At 38.9% G+C, this 17,808-nt stretch overlaps 2 protein-coding genes and 1 long non-coding RNA gene across 4 annotated transcripts; 2 read left to right on the top strand and 1 right to left on the bottom strand.

Moving 5' to 3' along the window:
* Nucleotides 1-399: 399 nt before the first annotated feature.
* On the top strand, nt 400-6,157 carry LOC137711880 (mechanosensitive ion channel protein 3, chloroplastic-like). 2 transcript variants are annotated; one of them, XM_068451040.1, is made up of 15 exons: nt 400-642; nt 969-1,002; nt 1,105-1,191; nt 1,302-1,361; nt 1,627-1,778; nt 1,978-2,101; nt 2,191-2,288; nt 2,416-2,529; nt 2,939-2,990; nt 3,365-3,514; nt 3,688-3,798; nt 4,015-4,182; nt 4,282-4,395; nt 4,665-4,721; nt 5,109-6,157. In XM_068451040.1, exons 3-15 carry the CDS (start codon nt 1,114-1,116, stop codon nt 5,943-5,945), a joined length of 2,115 nt encoding a protein of 704 aa, XP_068307141.1. In that variant the 5' UTR covers nt 400-642; nt 969-1,002; nt 1,105-1,113; the 3' UTR covers nt 5,946-6,157. The 2 variants fall into 2 exon arrangements, with proteins under 2 accessions (XP_068307141.1, XP_068307148.1); XM_068451047.1 differs by lacking the exon at nt 400-642 and adding an exon at nt 709-852 and having other exon boundaries at nt 969-1,191.
* Nucleotides 6,158-8,225: 2,068 nt separating this feature from the next.
* Nucleotides 8,226-9,880, top strand: LOC137747054 (uncharacterized). Its single transcript, XR_011069914.1, has 3 exons — nt 8,226-8,859; nt 9,228-9,401; nt 9,577-9,880. It is a non-coding gene; the product is annotated as an uncharacterized lncRNA (long non-coding RNA).
* A 190-nt stretch (nt 9,881-10,070) lies between these two features.
* Nucleotides 10,071-14,071, bottom strand: LOC137747044 (O-fucosyltransferase 31-like). Its single transcript, XM_068487049.1, has 10 exons — nt 13,708-14,071; nt 13,539-13,601; nt 13,343-13,427; nt 13,191-13,261; nt 12,983-13,071; nt 12,683-12,886; nt 11,630-11,894; nt 11,203-11,430; nt 10,651-10,848; nt 10,071-10,446 (listed from the first exon to the last, which is right to left on the bottom strand). The coding sequence occupies exons 1-10, from the start codon at nt 13,852-13,854 to the stop codon at nt 10,237-10,239; spliced, it is 1,560 nt and encodes a 519-aa protein (XP_068343150.1). The 5' UTR covers nt 13,855-14,071; the 3' UTR covers nt 10,071-10,236.
* Nucleotides 14,072-17,808: the final 3,737 nt, after the last annotated feature.

Raw genomic sequence — 17,808 nt, 5'->3', positions numbered from 1 at the left:
ACAAAAGAGGATGAGATTGACAATTTCTTAGGACTAGGATCCTCCCCGGAGGGCTTGGATCCTTTCCAGATCCAACCATGCAGAGCCTCCTTCAAACCACGCAATCTTGACCGTTCATACAGACTAAAAATCTATTAAGATTTTTTTAATTTTTTCACAAACGGACCCATCAATATAGGATGAATTCCAAAATAATACGCAAACAGCATCGACACACCCAAAACATGTTGGAAAATGATAGCAACTTGGGAAATAGACAAAGATAATTCACCCTCAAAATGTAAGGTCATAAAGTAATCAACTAAACAATGCAGGAGGAAACAACTCGTGTCAAGTACGCACAGCGCGCAAGTTAACGCTCCATGCGCCACGTAAACGACATCCCCTCCCAGTTGAACAGAGAAACTTCACGGGTCTACGCAACCTCACACAAAGTCCAAAACGCTGCACTTTCATTTGACCACGCTGTCCACCGTGGACGCGGAAGCTCTGTTACCTTGTACCTCCCGGCGCACGTTACCCCTTCCCCACAGTTCCCTGGTACCTTTTCTCTCTCTCTCTCTCTCTCTCTAAACCAGTTTCCACTACAAGAAAGCTTATGCGAGAGAAGTCGGGAAGTTATCCTCTGCTTCGCTGCATTTGGTAATTCTACTTAATTATTTCCTTGTGAATTTTCCAGCTATTGCTTTTCCTTCCTTAGAAAGTAGAATTTCTGGTCATTTTTTTAACTATTAATCTCTGTTTTAGTTCTGAATTTTGGTTTATTATTTCATTGTTTTTTCACAAATTTTTGTAAGGATTTTATCTGTGTAATTTGTTGTAAGATTTTAAGAAACCATGAAAAAGTTAAACGTAAGTTCACTGGCCTGCTTTAAATTGCAAATTCTTAACTTCATAATCTTTATAATTCTGGGTTATTGTTTAGGATTTGAACATAAAGTGAGAAGTTGAATTTTGAGTTTTGGCAGGTGTTGGTGTACATATTTGCTAATGTGAGACTGAAACCCATAATTTGAAGACATAGTATGATTAGGGTGAAAGGAGTAATCTGATTTTCGACGACATTATCTTATTTGTACTCAAAGTTACACCTCTACTGGTTGAGAATCAGCCATGCCTCATGCGGCTGCTACGCGGTTTTTGTATGATTGGAGAAGCCACAGGAATCGTGGATGCCGTAATCCTGATGCTGTATGTGAGATTTCTTTGTGGTCTTCATTGCTTCGTACTATCTTCGCGCTTAAGAGTTTACTTTTTTATGGAGTACTAATGGAGTTTTGTAATTTTTGTTTGATTAAAAGTGTTTTGTAGGAAAGGGTCGAGTCCATATGGTTGGCATCAATCTTCCGTCACATGGTTTGGTATGGTTTTCTCCTTGGTTCGGTTATTTTTATCTTTTCAGTTGCTGCTCGGTGATTTGGCATGCATAATTATCACTAGAGTTCTGGTTTTCTTTTTTCCCTTTGTGGAACTGTGGCGTGCATGCTCGTGTGAAATTTGCTCATCATTCATTGTTTCAAGGTTTTGTCCAGTGGATGATTGATTCTAGTGTAGTGCTTGCTTGGTCTGTGCGTGTGAGTTTAAGGGAATTCATTTTCTTTTGTTATGTTTGATTGTCAACGACAGGGTGCCTGCAGTCTCCATCTTTTAAGCAGTGTACGCGGCCCAATAGGTCCAGTTTCTTCCAGATGCAATGTTTTCTTGTGCAGATCTGTTTTAGGTCCAGGTGGACGAAACGGAGTTCCTGTTGTGAAATCTGCTACTCTTGTCTTAACAAGGTATGTGTACACGTTCCCAATTGAATTCTCAATCCCTTTTTTGTTTTGATTCGACAACTGCACACAACAGCATACAAGGTTCTAAATTTTGGGTCTTCCATTCTGTTTAATTGGAAGCAATGCCTCACCATGTTTACTCTTGCATTAGTATGGAAATGTTTGGTGTCTAAAGAAATATACATGTTGACATATTATGCAGGTCCTATGATGCTTTATGTGGAAGCCCTGCTTTACTTAAATTGATCCCAGCAGCGGCTATCATTGCTTTTGCTGTTTGGGGTATTGGGCCACTATTGCGTCTCGGCAGGGTTATTTTTCTTCGAGTATGTTATTCTTGCATCACACCTTGCCTGTAGACATGGTTTGATTATGTTATTGAGCTGATTAATTCTTCCATGGTGAGTGTCTGCAGCGGAATGATAATACTTGGAATAAAAGTAGGTCCCACTATGTCATGACTTCTTACCTTCGGCCCTTGCTTCTCTGGACTGGAGCAATACTTTTATGCAGGTTCAGTTCTACATTAGAAGTAGTTAGTTTCATACTACACTTCAGGGAACGAAAAATGATGTAACCTATTTGCTTGTTTTGTTTCCAGTCATTTTATCTGCACTAACTGCCGCGATGTTCATTTCAGAGCATTGGATCCTGTAGTCCTACCTTCAGAAGCAAGCCAGGCTGTCAAGCAACGTCTTATAAATTTTACACAATCGTTATCAACGGTGCTGACCTTTGCCTATTGTTTGTCAAGGTGAGTACAGTTCTCTGCTCTTATTGTGTCTCAAAAATATTTATTTCATTATTCCATCGGTCAACTAATAGATTGGTCTCCAATGAATTGCATTTTGATATTTGTTTCTTCCAGAAGTAGTGAAGCAACTTCTTATATTAGTTAAAAGTAATTTGAACATTGAGAATGGCCAAAAGGCCTCGTTCAACAAGTTTAGTTCTTCTGTCAGGATGTAGTAATTTCGTTTGTTGGCATAGTTTTTTATTTTGCTGTTATGCTCTATACGCAGATGTGTCTGTGTGAGTGTTATTTTTATTTTTCCCGCACTGGTCTTTTTGTTTTGCCCACACTGGTCCTGTAATCACTGTGCTCGTTGATTGTGATGGCTCTGGTAAGTTTGATTTTCTACAGTGATACTTTTTGTTTACAGCTTAATTCAACAAGTACAAAAGTTCTTCACGGAGACAAATGACACAAGAAATGTATGTTTTCTTACTTTCTCAGTAGGCAACTCCTGTAGTTACTTGTTTTAATGTTATGTTTTCATTAGTTCGTATGCATTCGTTTGCATTCATACTTTGTTTTGGCAAAAATTAACTTTCCTTTTCAATTTGCAGCACTGAGAAGGAAAATGTCATTAGTACCTATGCAAATCATAACAAAATATTCCTCGCTATCATATACATTAGCTTCTTTTTACCTTTTTGTAATATATGAAGCATAGTTTTTCTTTTCCTGTCAAATTTCTGTTATTGTGTGATTTTGTAATAAATAATATAGTAATATAACTATCTTGGTGGCACTTATATCGCGTAATATCATTTTTCTTTACAAAAATTGTCCCTTGCTTGGGCAGATGGGCTTCAGTTTCGCTGGAAAGGCTGTTTATTCTGCAGTTTGGGTTGCTGCGGTATCATTGTTCATGGAATTGCTGGGATTCTCAACCCAGAGATGGGTAACGGCTGGGGGTCTTGGCACAGTGTTGCTCACCCTTGCTGGTCGTGAGGTAGTGATCTTCTTCCCCTGACATTGTAAACTGAAACAGCTGCAGTTCATTGATCATAACCACAAATTCTTGATTATCTATGTGTATACTTTTGTTCAAATACTATTAAAATATATAGTTTCTTTCAAGGTTTTTCTGACCGCGTTGACCTTAATATTTATTTTTTGACTCAGATATTCACAAACTTCCTTTCAAGTGTAATGCTTCATGCCACACGCCCATTTGTTGCTAATGAATGGATTCAGACTAAGATTCAAGGTTATGAAGTTTCTGGTACTGTTGAGGTTTGTATATATCTTTGTTAATCCATCATATGAGAACAACTGTGAGGAGGAAAAACATAATGTATGTGCATGATAACTTTGATTTCTTCCACCTTAAACATAAGCTGGATTCAACAATTTAGTTCTTTCTGCAAAACAAATATTTGGAAGTGAATTTCTTATCTGCAATTTGGCCCTTTTTATTTATTTTTTGATGAATTTGTTTTGTTTTACCAGCATTTGGGTTGGTGGTCCCCAACAATTATAAGGGGCGATGATCGTGAAGCAGTTCACATTCCAAATCACAAGTTCACTGTAACTGTTGTCCGGAATCTTAGCCAGAAAACTCATTGGCGAATCAAGACCCACCTTGCAGTCAGTCACTTGGATGTAAATAAAATTCATGTGAGTATTCATTTAGTTCACTGGTTTGTTACTCGTTCTCTGGAATATTGTTTCTTCTATAATGTCATACAATAACCTCGGTGGCATTGCTGTCTACAGACTATAGTAGCTGATATGCGTAAGGTTCTGGCAAAAAATCCTCAAGTAGAGCAGCAAAGGTTGCATAGAAGAGTTTTTCTGGACGATATTAATCCGGAAAACCAGGCTCTTATGGTAAGACTTTTATGCTGTCATTCTTTTGAAGTTACGAATTTTTTCAACTTTAAAAATACACGACGGAAACTTTTGGTCTTCCAATTCTTCACTTTCATTCCCAAGGTCTTCATAGAATGAATGGGAAAACTCATTTGATTTTCCAGTGGATCTTCAATCTCTATATAATACGCTCCTCTCTTTTGTTTTCTTTTTTTTTATCAACTTATTTATTTAATAATTGTTCTTATCTCAAGTTTATGTCTCATAAGCGTACAATTTTGTTACAGATTTTGGTGTCTTGCTTTGTTAAAACACCTCGTATTGAGGAGTATCTCTGCGTAAAGGTAAGACTTTTTTATTGGTAGAAGCTTTAGGAATGGACGTCGATACAAACTATATAAAGTAATGATGTCCGAAAAGCAAAATTATATAATAGAATCAGAAATAGTATAAATCTTGATCAACTTCGAAATGGACGTTGATAAAAATTTCGGGAAGTTTTCTAGAGATTGGTTCACTTTTACCTTATTTTTTTAATACCAGACCATGGATGCAGATTGTATAATTCGTGTTGTTTGCTAATTCTGGTTTCCGAGTGCCTGTTGTCTGCCTGTACTTTGCAGTTGTTGTTTATGGATATCGCAATGCCTTTAAATCTTTCATTGTTAATTATAGGCTTTGAGAAAACCTTGAATGTCTATCTCATGGACTATATTGATGAAATAATACAGGAGGCAATACTTATGGATCTTCTTAGAGTTATTAGCCATCACCGTGCCCGGCTTGCCACACCCATCCGCACAGTCCAGAAATATTACAGTGAGGCCGACTTGGAAAATGTGCCATTCGCTGACACCGTTTTCACTCATTCATCTAGGGCATCCACTAATCGTCCGCATCTACTTATTGAACCATCTTACAAAATTAGTAGTGACGACAAGGGCAAGGCTTCAACTCACACAACCCGTACAAATGGAGAAAAACATTCTGAAGCGGCCTCAACATCTGACTCCAAGGGATCAAATACTAAAGCTGGGCCAGCAGTAACTCATGCACAAACTGACGACAAGGTTGTAGTGACTTTAAGTTCCAACTCAAGCACAACCTCTAAGGCTTCCGAAATGCCACCATCTGAACCCCAAGCAAGGAATTCCGCTTCTGATGGTTCAGTTCGAAGTAACTCTGAGATGGTGCGGTCCAAGAACGAGAGTACAAAATATGCAGGGAAGGATACAACAGGAGTTAATTCCAAGGATGCATCTCCACAAAAGGTGACGGCTAAGAAGCCCCCTGATGCTTCACCCGAGACTGGTAGCGAAAAAGCAGATATTCCTTTGACCGCTGCGCAGGCAAAGCAAGATGGTGAGAAACCTGTTTCAGCACCATCAGCAGCTAGGCCTCCGTTAGAAGAGAATATTATCCTTGGTGTTGCTTTGGAGGGCTCAAGGCGAACGCTTCCAATTGAGGAAGATACCATTCCATCTCCTACTGCAGGATCAAAAGAGTTCAGCGGCAGCCGTAATGGTAGCGGGTCTCCTTCCGGTGGCACGGATGTGAAGGATGGTTGAATGGTTGTGGCTATGCAGAGCCATGGCAATGAATAGTAGAACCGAGAAGGCTACGATGTCATATCCTAAAGAAGTTATTGAAAGTGTAAAAAAATTGTATGCCGCTGAGTTTTTGAAGGTGGCATTACATGGGAGAAACTGGTCGTTTCTCCCATCACTGTAATGAATATTCAAGCTCAAAGGAATGAAGAAAAAAGGTAAATTAATAAACACTTGGGGACGTTTGTTAATTATTTTGTTTTCAGTTTTTTATTTTAACGTTTTGTTAAAGTGAAAACTTAAAACTTGTCTGGTAAGTGAACCAGCACTTAAACTAAAAATGAAAAGAACCAGCTTTCGAAATAAAATTTGTGCAAGTCACGTGTCTTTTCACTTAACTTTGGTAAATTTTTTTTATTTTTTTAAATTAAAAAAATAACATTTAATATAAAAGTTAACTAGAATTGGGTGAAAAAATACATGGCAGATGATTAGATGTAGGGTGAGCATATATCATAGTTATAGTGGTGAGCAAAACTGCATGAGAGCATTTTTGCTTGTCACCATAAACTATAGTGTATGCTCATCATACATCTAATCATCTGTCATGTGTCATGTCACTTAACCTTGGTTACAGAGGGACGAAAAATGTCACACTTGACATTAAATTTGGTGTCCAAGTAAGAGAAACACGTACGCTATCTTAGGCCTACATTAATAATATATTTCTCTAACTAGGCCTACATTGATAATATATTTCTCTAACGAGTGTAATGCTAGTACATCTTTCCTGTATTTTACGCCCAATGATGATAATCAGGCTGTGTGCCTTTTTCACATTTAGGTTTAGATAATTTGTGCTATGTACATTCTCCATTTTATTAATTTTTACTAACAATTGTACACATGCTATGCCTGTACTTATTAAAAATTTGAAAAAAAAAAATTATAAAGATAAAATAAATAAAATGATCGCTAAAACTTTTTGGTGACGCTTTTCAATGATTTTTCGTCGTTGAAGTTGCTATTCCTATTTTTAGATGACTATTTCGTTATAGAAGGTTTATTTTATTTGAGAAAAAAACACGCTGAGAAAATGGAGGCAACTTATGTGTTACTTGACTGTAAGGCTTTGAAAAAAAAGTTATTTTTCTTTCGTTTTGTCAGCTTTAACCTAGTTTGGGAAAAGGCAAAAATTGGCTGGACTTGGCCCTGAGTCCGAGAAGGCCCGATCCGTGGGCCCATTTTACATACCCAGTGCCCAAATTAATTTAACTTTGAGTCCTGACCCAATTTAATTTATAGCCGTTGTACAACCACAAGCCCCAACCAAATTCATCTCTCTCTCTCTTCGCGCGCTCGCGCTCGCTCTCTCTCTCTCTCTGAATTCTCAGTCCGACCCTCTCTTTGCTCTCCTCCATCATCTCTCTCTCGATCGCTACTGTTTGATAACTACGGTGGGACTTTGGCGGAGGCCGTCGCCGTGGCCTTTACCAGCCGAGCAGCCTCCTCCTCGTTTGTCGTTTGTGGAGGTATATATCTCTTTCTCCTTGTTCTCTCGATTTCTTGATGGAATATTTTGTTCAATAGTTCGATGTGTTGGATTTTTTTGATTTGTTAAATTTGTTTAATTTGTCCGAGTTTTCCCTAACTCTGAATTTTGCCCTAATCTCTGAATTTTGCCCTAATCTCTGAATTTTGCTATGGAACCTAATTTTCCGGCCGCCGATCCTTATTCGGAATTTCTAAGAAATGTGCATAACATTGTCAGGGAGTCGGTGGCGAGTAATAAGAGTCTTGTTCTTGACATTTTTGCTGTAAACGATGTCAGGGAAGAAGTTGAGAGGTTCAAGAGAACCCCTTTTGCACAGAAGGCGGAGAGGGACCAAAATGTAAAAATCCTTATGTCCTTCCGCTGATTGTTCTTTTCTTCTTATATATCTAATTTTTGTTTAATTAAAAGTGTCTTGGAGGAATGGTTAGCCAATTTCCATCACATGGTTTAATATGGTTTTCTTATTGGTTTAGTCACACACACACATATACACATATATTGTCCAGGTGCTGTTCTTTGATTTGGTATGTCCACTTGTCACTAGGTTTCCGGTTTTTCTTTGTCCCTTTGCAGCATTGTTGTGTGCGTGCACGTGTTTCTAAAATTTTCTCATCATTCCTTATTTCAAGGTTTTGTCGAGTTCATGTATCTAGTCTACTGCTTGCTTGGTCTCTGTAAGTGTGAGTTAATTTGAGGAGGAAGGGGAGGGGCGGGGGATGTTTCTAAATAGAGCCGGGAGGCTTGAAGTTCAATTTTGTTTTGTGGCATTTAATTGTTAATTTGTTAGCGATAGGGTGCCTGCAGTCTCCATCTTTTAAGCAACGTACGTGGGCCGATAGGTCCAATTTCTTCCAGATACAAAGTTTTCTTCTGCAGATCTGTTTTAGGTCCAAGTGGAGGAAACAGGGTTCCTGTGCTAAAATCTGATGGTCTGGTTTTAACAAGGTACGTATACGTGTTCCCATTTGAATCAGTTCCCTTTTTGTTTTTATTAGAAAACTGCACCACACAAGCATATAAGGTGATATATATGTTCTCGGTTCCGTTTTTGCTGTAAATGTACAAAGATCAGCCAAAAACATTCTTATCTTGTACTGATATCACAGTCCCATTTTGCCCAAACCACTTATCGGCCAGGTAATCAGTGTTCCCTCTCTATTTAATATTCTTTCTTACAAGTTTATTTTAATTTTATGTGTACTTTGCGTTGTGAATGGTAATATTGTATACATCAATCACAAGAAGGTTGACTTCATTTTTACTTTTTCGTAATTGGTTTCATTGTGAAGTTTTAAATTTCCTTTGACATCCAATCTCCCCTCAACAGTTTTGGGTTTGTCTGTTAAGTTAAGCTCAAGGGAAGGACATCCAGCGAAAAAGGTGGTCTTTACCTTTGGACTTACTCAAGTGTTGTTATTCTTTTAATTATTTTGCATAAACTTGGCATACAGCAATGTTTCCTTCTTAGCTAACATCCTTGATTGTGTTATTTTCAGTTTACTGTTTATATGATTTTTGTTTAATTTTGAAGTTCTAAAGGGGTGCAAGTCATAATTTTAATTTGTATCATATTTGATTAATTGATATGTTGGTATATGTTGGGTGACCAATTCGGACTTAAAGTTTGTAATTTTACTGTGTTTCTATTTTGTTTAGATAGAGGGTTGGATTTCGCTTTGTAGATTAATGCTGTTTTGTGTGGTTTACATGCGGGAATATTTAATGACAGTTGTTTTTGGGATATATAGGTGAGACCATCAATGCAAGGAGTGTACTATGTAGGGAATCAGGATGATGGGTTCACACGGTTTGAGTTCTCAACTACAGCCAGCGGGGGTTCCGGCACACCATCCACAGAGACCAGTCCCCAGTCCGCTCTTAGACCACCACCTACCACGAGTAATCAGTCCCCATCTTCCCAAGTGAGTATTTTGATTCAGTTTCCAATATGTGGTTTCTGCACATGAGCGAATAAATATGTAACGTAAACGTGCTCTACCATAACTGATAAGGTGATATGTGTTGCCTGCTAAGGCTATTCTGATTGGTTTTATTAATATTGATGAAGTTAGTTTTTTAATTTCAACATACTGTTAGTGCTTGCATCTTCTCCGGTTGTCCGTCCGTTTGGTTCATATGAATGCCTGGACATTCTACATTTTAGGGAAGCAAAGAAATGATTGGCGTCGCACTGTTAGGTTCGTTGTCCCTCAAAGGATTTGATGATGAAGATTTACAAATATGTTTTAGTGTTGTTTCTTTTTCTTCAGTATTGTACAAGATGAATATGCCTGGTTTTGGTGCCATTTATTTTTATATGTTACGATTTCAGTTTACATTCTTTATCCTCTAAACTCACAACATAAACCGAAAGAAATGGTATTGTAAGGAATATTTGACACAATTTGTTATTGTTAAGATCAATTTCGTATAATTAACTGTTATAGTTATCGTTTTCCTGATCTCGTTGAAATAAAAATATGTAAAACACGTGTAGCACCCTTTGATTAAAGTACACCTTAATACATCACGCACAAGGCTCCATTTTGCAAGCGCATGAGCGTGTGCAGAAAGGCTAGTTCTAAATTACTCTAAGCCAAAAAACTCACTGTATTGAAACAATGGATCTCTCTTCTGCTGGTGAGAAACAATGGTTGCCCATCGACACATAAGAAGCAGAATGTACAATATAATTAGGTCAAATGAAGCCTATACAAAAATGGGATTGGATAACTCCAACACATTAATTGATTTCAATTATGATTGACACATGCAATCAGGAGCAGGGTATGTATAGATCGACTGCTTCTCCTTCCTCAGCCTCATCTGCCCCTGTCTAGTTTTGTGTCCATCCAAAACCGCACGTTGGAAATCAGACCATTCCATGCTCTTATTCACAAAGAGCTTGCCCAACAATGCCATGTTTGGTCTAATAGTCTTCAAGTTCATATAAGCCCGGTGACCCACCTGACGATACAAGTTTAATCCTGTCAGTTCAGAATTTCATATATATTGTTAAGGAAACAATTCTTCTCTAGTGACACTGATTTTATAATAGGGCAAAAACATGCTATTTACAACAGCAGAATTGATGACTTGATAATCGGAACCATTCCCCCGCCATCTTAAAGAAGACAAATATTTACCAAGTATTGAACTTGATATGCTTACCAGTGCGTTGTGCATATTTCCGGGAGAAGCAGAAATGAAGATGTCGCTTTGCATGCTCACATAATAGTCAACTGCGGCCAACAAAGAAGCCTTGCCTTCAACTTTGGCCCTTTCCTCTGCAGAGGCAAGGCTCTTCTTATCATCCATATGTGGAAATAATCTTCTCAAAGTCGAGATCCTTGCTTCTCCACCGTAAACCTAAAAAAAGGAACATACAATTGTTTACCCAATTTCAAACCATAATGAAGACATGATGTCAACATTTAGTGAGAAGGAACCTAAGGAATCGCATGAGATGCTTGGGGCTCGTTTGTCAACATTTTCGATTTGTTTCTATTGAAGAGAGAGGGAAATGAAAATGACTGAGGCGAAGAGAAGGAGAATATCTAAACAAAACTTTTCCGAGTATTATTTTGTAACCATTCTATGTTTTTTTTTATCTTTATAGAGTTATTTTAATTTTTTTTTAAATAAAAAAAAAAAACATCAACAAACGATCCCCTTGCCATTAGCCCCTAAATAACAGCATAGACATTCTGCTTTAAGACAAACCTTGTGAGAAGCAAGATAGAGTCGGGTCATATTGTTGAAGCCCAAAGCGGCCAGCAGCAATCCAATCTCTTCAGGAGTCAATGGGCAACGCCCCTGATTTCTTAACTCCTCGTCTGTGAACTGAGATTTTAGGACCCTACCCTGCCAGATTACTTGCCGATATTTTGCAAGGGCGAGTTTCTCAGCTTTACCACCACCAAAATCACAGGCTGAATGGGCAGCCATATCCTGTGTGTATGTGCATGCAAAGAAGATATTAGGAAATACTAATCCTGCAGATGTAATTAGGATTCTTAGGACAAGCTTTAAGATTCTTCAAAAATTATTTTGGGCAACATATATTTCATAAAACTTATATCAGCCCAAAGACTCCGAAACGATTACATAATCAAACATGCCAAGGATCTAAAGCTAATTAAGAACATACTTTATCAAAGCGAAGATGCAAAACAACATACTTCCCAGCTCCCTGTTTCTCGATTTCATTTGCTTTGTCCTGCGAGCCAGTACCTGCCTTTTGGTTTCTATTGGGATAGTGGAGACGATTAACAAGGGTTTCTCCCAATTCCCGGATATGAGGAACAAAGGCTAAAGCTTCAAAGTTGACTTTACAACGTAGGCGCTGTATGTTTTGAGGCAAGTTTTCAAAAGCCAAACGATGAGAAAATGGGGAGATAGCAGCAACTCCATATCTGTGGCAGTGAAACACCTTTTAAGTCATGAAAAGATATTTGTTTAAAATTTAGGTCCTAAAAAGCAACCTATTGTAGTGAAACATATGCATGCACTTCAGATTGGTAGCTCAAGTTGTGCCCAGAAAAGATACTCTAACATAATACCAAAGGATATTCCTGGCTTACAGTTAGACCTAGAAAACCGTACTCTTTCTGTCCACTTGAAGTAGTTCCTTCATCTTTCTTGCCTTGGAGCAGCAAGAAGTACACGGTAATCGATTTTTGTAATTTAATATACCTTCCCTTCGAGATCTCTTCTGAAGGTGCAAACATATATAATGAATAGAAGTGAATTCCGCTTATGGTATTGAAATTTTTAAAACATTGGCTTGATCCCTCCATGGTTATCTTATTGAAATCCCAAGATATAATAAAACTTGAAAACCCGATGCCTTGACATGCAGAGACAGAAGTATTTCTGTGGTGCACTACTAAGTTCTAAATATATACGATACACATTAACCAAACAACCAATTTCCCAAAGTTATGTCTCTAACATCATAATATTACCATGCCAAAACTTTCCTTGCCATGACAACTTCTTTCTGCTATTTACCCCAGTAAAGAGATGACAACTTATGTCCAAGTTTACAACACAAGCTATCACAATCAAAACTTTAAGGATCGTACACAGCATGATCCAATACAAGATGGAATCTAAACTATAGGACCTACAAGATATATGATACGGACAACAGTATACGAAACAACTTTGCTCTCAATAAAGGGTCAAAGCATTTACTAACCTCTGCAATATGGGCAGGACGTTTTCCAGATACCAATCAGAAGAAGCATGAACAGGTGCTGTTTTTATTCTAGTTATCCGTATCCCAGTAGCATAATACTCCCTAGTGCTCCAAGAAAATTCAATAGGAACGACTTTAACTATAGAAACTTCACCCTGTAGGGCTTCAATAAAGTGATCCACATCAAAAATTTCCTCAAAGGAACTGCAAAAGCACAAGGAGTTTCACATCAATGGCTCCCCTTTGGATAAAAATAATAATTTCTAGGGACGGTTCCAGGTTAGCGTACCCACTATATACCTCGAATCTTGCCACACAGGATTAACTTCAAGGTGTGGAATAACCAAAGTGGCATTCAAAATTTTAGCAACAGCAACTGCATCACAAATCTTTTTTATGAAAAAAAAAGAGACCAAATAAATTAAATTAGATAATCTCATTTTGTACACCCATCTGACTATAGAATTACATGTAGCAAGACTTTCCTCATAAACTTATTAAAACTCACCCCCATTTTCTGCTGGTTCAAGCCTCCATCAAGGAACACCTGAATATACCCAGTAGATTCTTTTGGCAACGCTGCAAGAAAATGAACGGTAGTACATCAGATAACAATCAATACAATGTAACAAATAATATGGCCTTATCTTTAATACTCACATGATAAACTTCTAGGCTCTTCAGGACAATGCTTCCATCTTTGGTCGGGCAATGGAGCCCAAAGCTTGCTCTGTTGATCCACAGACTACACAAATTCAAAACCAATATGCAAATACATGTAATCAGATCAACTGTTTATAAGCAAACACCAAATCAAAGGCACAAAAAAAAAAAAAAAAAAGGAAAAGGAACTGACAGATTGAAGAAGTAAAGCCGGACTTAGAAGGCGCGAATGCCGGGGTTGCGGGGCATTCCACTCCTGCAGAAAAAACCCATTTCAGTTTAATAATTATTCAACAAAATCACGCAGTTCCATTAACAAAAACTTCAAACCTGTGGGAGTGGTTTGCTGGGAAGGAACTTACCGAGAAGATGGAAGGAGAGGCGTGGCCCAATGGGCCAAAGAGGTTTGGCAGGAAGGCCGGAAAGAGGACCACCAAAAGGCCGGCTAAAGCGGCTCTCTGAGACTGGTTGGGGTAGTAGTAGCCATAGTAGTCTTTGTGAAGCTTCATGGGTTGGTTTGATATTGATCGAAGACCTAAAGTTTCACCATTGATTGCGGGTTTTGGTTGAGGGGGAAGGTAGGGCGGTGGCGAAGCTCACCGTCGTCAACGAGGAGGACTGTGAATCGGATCTAATTTTAACGCGATAAAACTGAGAAGGGAAGGTGTATCAAGGCTTACGGTTTGATTAAGCGGAATCCGGATCTTGTTCGTGAGGATCTCGGAACCTACAATCATGTCCCTTACGATTATAAATTATTTTAAATATTTTTATTTAAAATTAAATACGATAACTCTGTTTGACAGCTCAAATTGTATTAACTATTTCAGTCGAATAGAATAATCTATCATCAGACTGTACTGACTAAATTAATTAGACGTATAACGCAGTATCATACTAATAATCGTATTATTTATAATATATTTGATACCTATATTATTTTTACTAAAAAAATTTGATGACTAACGTAAAAAAGGGGATGTTTTTTGATAAAAATTTCACAACGGTTGGGAACCAGAACAAAAATACCAAGAGCAATACTGCAACTGACTCAAGCAAACTGGGAGAATGACTTGTTTATTGAATAGAAACGTTTGCTATTATATAGCCTTACATAGTTAACGAAACCCTAAAAAACAACCCACGATCCACACTAACAGAAAGTGGTAACGTGCATGAGGAAATAGTCTACGTAGAACTAGTCTTCCTACATAATAGGAACTTATTGAAAAAAACAATCCTAAGTAATAGAGTCCTACAATGAAAAGGACAATCAAACTTATCAATCCCTCCCTTAAACTTACTGTCATCAAACAGTTAGTTTATACTAACAATCTCGCAAACCCCTAGCATATTTCGAAGTTTCTGGAAAGCATCAACCTTTAACGGCTTGGTCATTATGTCTGCCACCTGATCCTCGCTCCCACAGTGAATTAAAGCAATCGAACCCTCCTTTGTGAGATTCCTGAAAAAGTGATATCTCACGTCAATATGTTTACTGAGACCATGCATCACTGGATTCTTTGACAGCTTAATGGTTGAACTGTTATCACATCTAATTAGAGTACACGCCTCATTGTTGTACTCAAGCTCCTTCAGCACCCTCTTCATCCATATTGCTTGACATGCACACACTGCAGCCGCTACAAATTCTGTTTCTGTAGTAGACAGTGTAACAATAGGCTGTTTTTTTGAACTCCATGTCACAGCACCCGAACTTAGCAAGAACACATAACCACTGGTGCTCTCCCTATCCTCCACATCTCCTGCATAATCACTATCTGTGAAAGCAAACAGTCCATCATCTCCATCTTTCTTCTACTGAATACCATAATTCACCGTCCCCTTTAAATATCGAAGAGCTCTCTTTGCAGCCTGTAGATGAAGCTCAGTTGGTTTTGCCATAAATCTACTCAAGAGACTGGTGACAAACATCATGTCTGGTCTTGTGGCAGTAAGATACATTAAACTTCCCACCAATTGCTTAAAGTATGTCTCATCCATAGTAATTTCATTCTCATCCTTACTGATCTTAAAACCTGGGACAATCGGGCTGCTTACTTCATTACTTTCCAACATTCCAAATCTCTTTAGAACCTCTAGGGCATATTTTTTTTTGATATATGAAAATACCATCTGTTCTTTGAAGTACTTCAATGCCAAGAAAAAAATCTTATGCTTCCCAAATCAGTCATATCAAATTCTCTCAACATGGACCTTTTGAATTCACATATCATGTCTTTGTCATTACCAGTAAAAATTAAATCATCAACGTAAATACTTACAATGATGATCTTTCTTGCTTCATTCTTCTTTGTGAACAAAGTTTGCTCACTGTCACACTTCTGAAAACCTTCCTTGATAAAATGAGCCTCGATCCGACTAAACCAAGCTCGTGGAGCTTGTTTTAATCCATACAATGCTTTGTGTAGCTTGTAGACCAAGTGCTCCCTTCCTTCCTTCTCGTAACCCCTTGGTTGCTCAATATAGACATCTTCACTAAGCTCTCCATGAAGGAATGCTGACTTGACATCTAATTGGAAAATCCTCCAACCCTTTTGTGCTGCCAAGGCGATAATCATCCTCACCGTGTCCATTCTTGCCACTGGTGCGAAGACCTCTGTGTAGTCTATGCCATGCTTCTGTGAGTAGCCTTTGGCTATTAGACGTGCTTTATGCTTGTCAATCTTCCCATATTCGTTGTACTTGGTCTTGTAGACCTATTTGACGCCAATTTTTTTTTGCTCCAGTCGGCAACTCGCTTAAAGACCATGTTCTATTCTTCTCTATGGAGCTGATCTCACTGTCCATAACTTGCTTCCATTTCTCTTCTTTCTCTGCTTCTTCAAAATAGAGAGGATATTCGGTTGGCACGATTTGAACCATGTGTACCTTGTCGTCACTTAGCCTTTCTCCAGTGACATAATCACTTAAGTAAGAAGGAGGGCGTCTGACTCTTCCTTCATAAACCCTCCCTTCATCCTCGCCAAGTTCATTAAAACTTCTCTCCTCATAACCCTGTGTGTCTTCACTGCTCTCACCCATATTTCTTTCTTCTCTAACCCCACTGCCATTTTCATCTTCATTTTCATTCACCCTTTCTTCTCCCTCACTGTTTTCTTCATTTTCTCCCCATTCTAAATCTAACATGATCTGTCCCTCATAACTCACATCCCAATCCCACTGTTTTTCTTCCTCAAAAATAACATCCCTGCTCACAACAATTTTCTTGGCTATAGGATCAAACAATCTATATCCCTTGGACTCCTCACTAACTCCCAATAAAACACAAGGAAAACTTTTATCATCTAATTTACCTCGCTTGACATCTGGAACGTGAACATGTGCTAAGCTTCCAAAGACACGGAAATGCCCGACTGAGGGTTTTACTCCACTCCAAGCCTCTTGTGGAGTGATATCCTTCACTGATAATGTGGGACATCTATTCAGAACATAGATAGTCCAGTTCACTGCCTCTGGCCAGAACGTTTTTGGGAGCTTCTTATCAGACAACATAGATCGAACCATATTCATGACAGTTCGATTTTTCCTTTCAGCCACTCCGTTTTGTTGCGGCGTGTAGGCAGTGGTTAACTGCCTCTTGATTCCATTTTCTTTGCAAAAATTAGTGAATTCAGTTGAGGTGAATTCCCTCTATCTGTCCGTAGACACTTGACACTTAGCCCTTTCTCCTTTTCCACCATTCTTTTGAAAAACTGGAAGCAATGCAGTGCCTCACTCTTTGCTGTTAACAAGTACACCCATGTTTTACGCGGTGGTGGAACGGGCCCGGGAAGTGGTCCCGCCGGGGCCGGGATGTGACAATTGGTATCAGAGCCTAACCTTAGCCGCGTGTGTGCCGACGAGGACGTCGGGCCCCTAAGGGGGGTGGATTGTAACATCCCACATCGCCCATGGGAGTGATCCTTATATGTATATTCTCATCCCTATCTAGCTCGAGGCCTTTTGGGAGCTTACTGGCTTCGGGTTCCGTAGGAACTCTGAAGTTAAGCGAGAAGGGGGTTAGAGCAATCCCATGATGGGTGACCCACTGGGAAGTTGCTCGTGAGTTCCCAAAAACAAAACCGTGAGGGAATGGTAAGCCCAAAGCGGACAATATCATGCTACGGTGGTGGAACGGGCCGGGGAAGTGATCCGCCCCGGGCCGGGATGTGACAAATTGGATGGGTCCACAAATGTCTGCATGAATGAGCTCCAAAGGCTGACTTGCTCTCCACGTACTTCTTGTTGGCATGTCATTACGATGCTGTTTACCTTGAATGCAGTCTGTGCATGTGATATTTGAGGTTTGAAGCTGAGAAAGTCCATAAACCATCATCTTCTGTTGCAACGTTCTCAATCCCTTGTAGCTTAGGTGACCATATCTTCGATGCCAAAGATAAAAGGGATCCTGCGAGCTTGTGTGAAGACACATTTCTGGTGGGGCACTTGTAGAGACTGAA

Source organism: Pyrus communis, chromosome 1 (assembly GCF_963583255.1).
Source record: "Pyrus communis chromosome 1, drPyrComm1.1, whole genome shotgun sequence".
NCBI lineage: Eukaryota > Viridiplantae > Streptophyta > Magnoliopsida > Rosales > Rosaceae > Pyrus > Pyrus communis.
Note: the sequence above shows the minus strand (reverse complement) of the source record. Positions and strands in the feature narration are given on the sequence as shown.

Bases quoted from the DNA above. Each gene is read 5' to 3' on its own strand.
- LOC137747044 (XM_068487049.1), bottom strand. From the start codon at position 13,854: ATGAAGCTTCACAAAGACTACTATGGCTACTACTACCCCAACCAGTCT. The intron at 12,887-12,982 runs GTATATAGTGGG...GTGCTTTTGCAG, and splicing joins CCTGTGTGGCAAGATTCGAG to TTCCTTTGAGGAAATTTTTG. The intron at 10,849-11,202 runs GTTTGTCTTAAA...TCCTTTTTTTAG, and splicing joins TCTATCTTGCTTCTCACAAG to GTTTACGGTGGAGAAGCAAG.
- LOC137711880 (XM_068451040.1), top strand. From the start codon at position 1,114: ATGCCTCATGCGGCTGCTACGCGGTTTTTGTATGATTGGAGAAGCCAC. The intron at 3,515-3,687 runs GTAGTGATCTTC...TTTTTGACTCAG, and splicing joins TCACCCTTGCTGGTCGTGAG to ATATTCACAAACTTCCTTTC. The intron at 3,799-4,014 runs GTTTGTATATAT...TTGTTTTACCAG, and splicing joins AAGTTTCTGGTACTGTTGAG to CATTTGGGTTGGTGGTCCCC.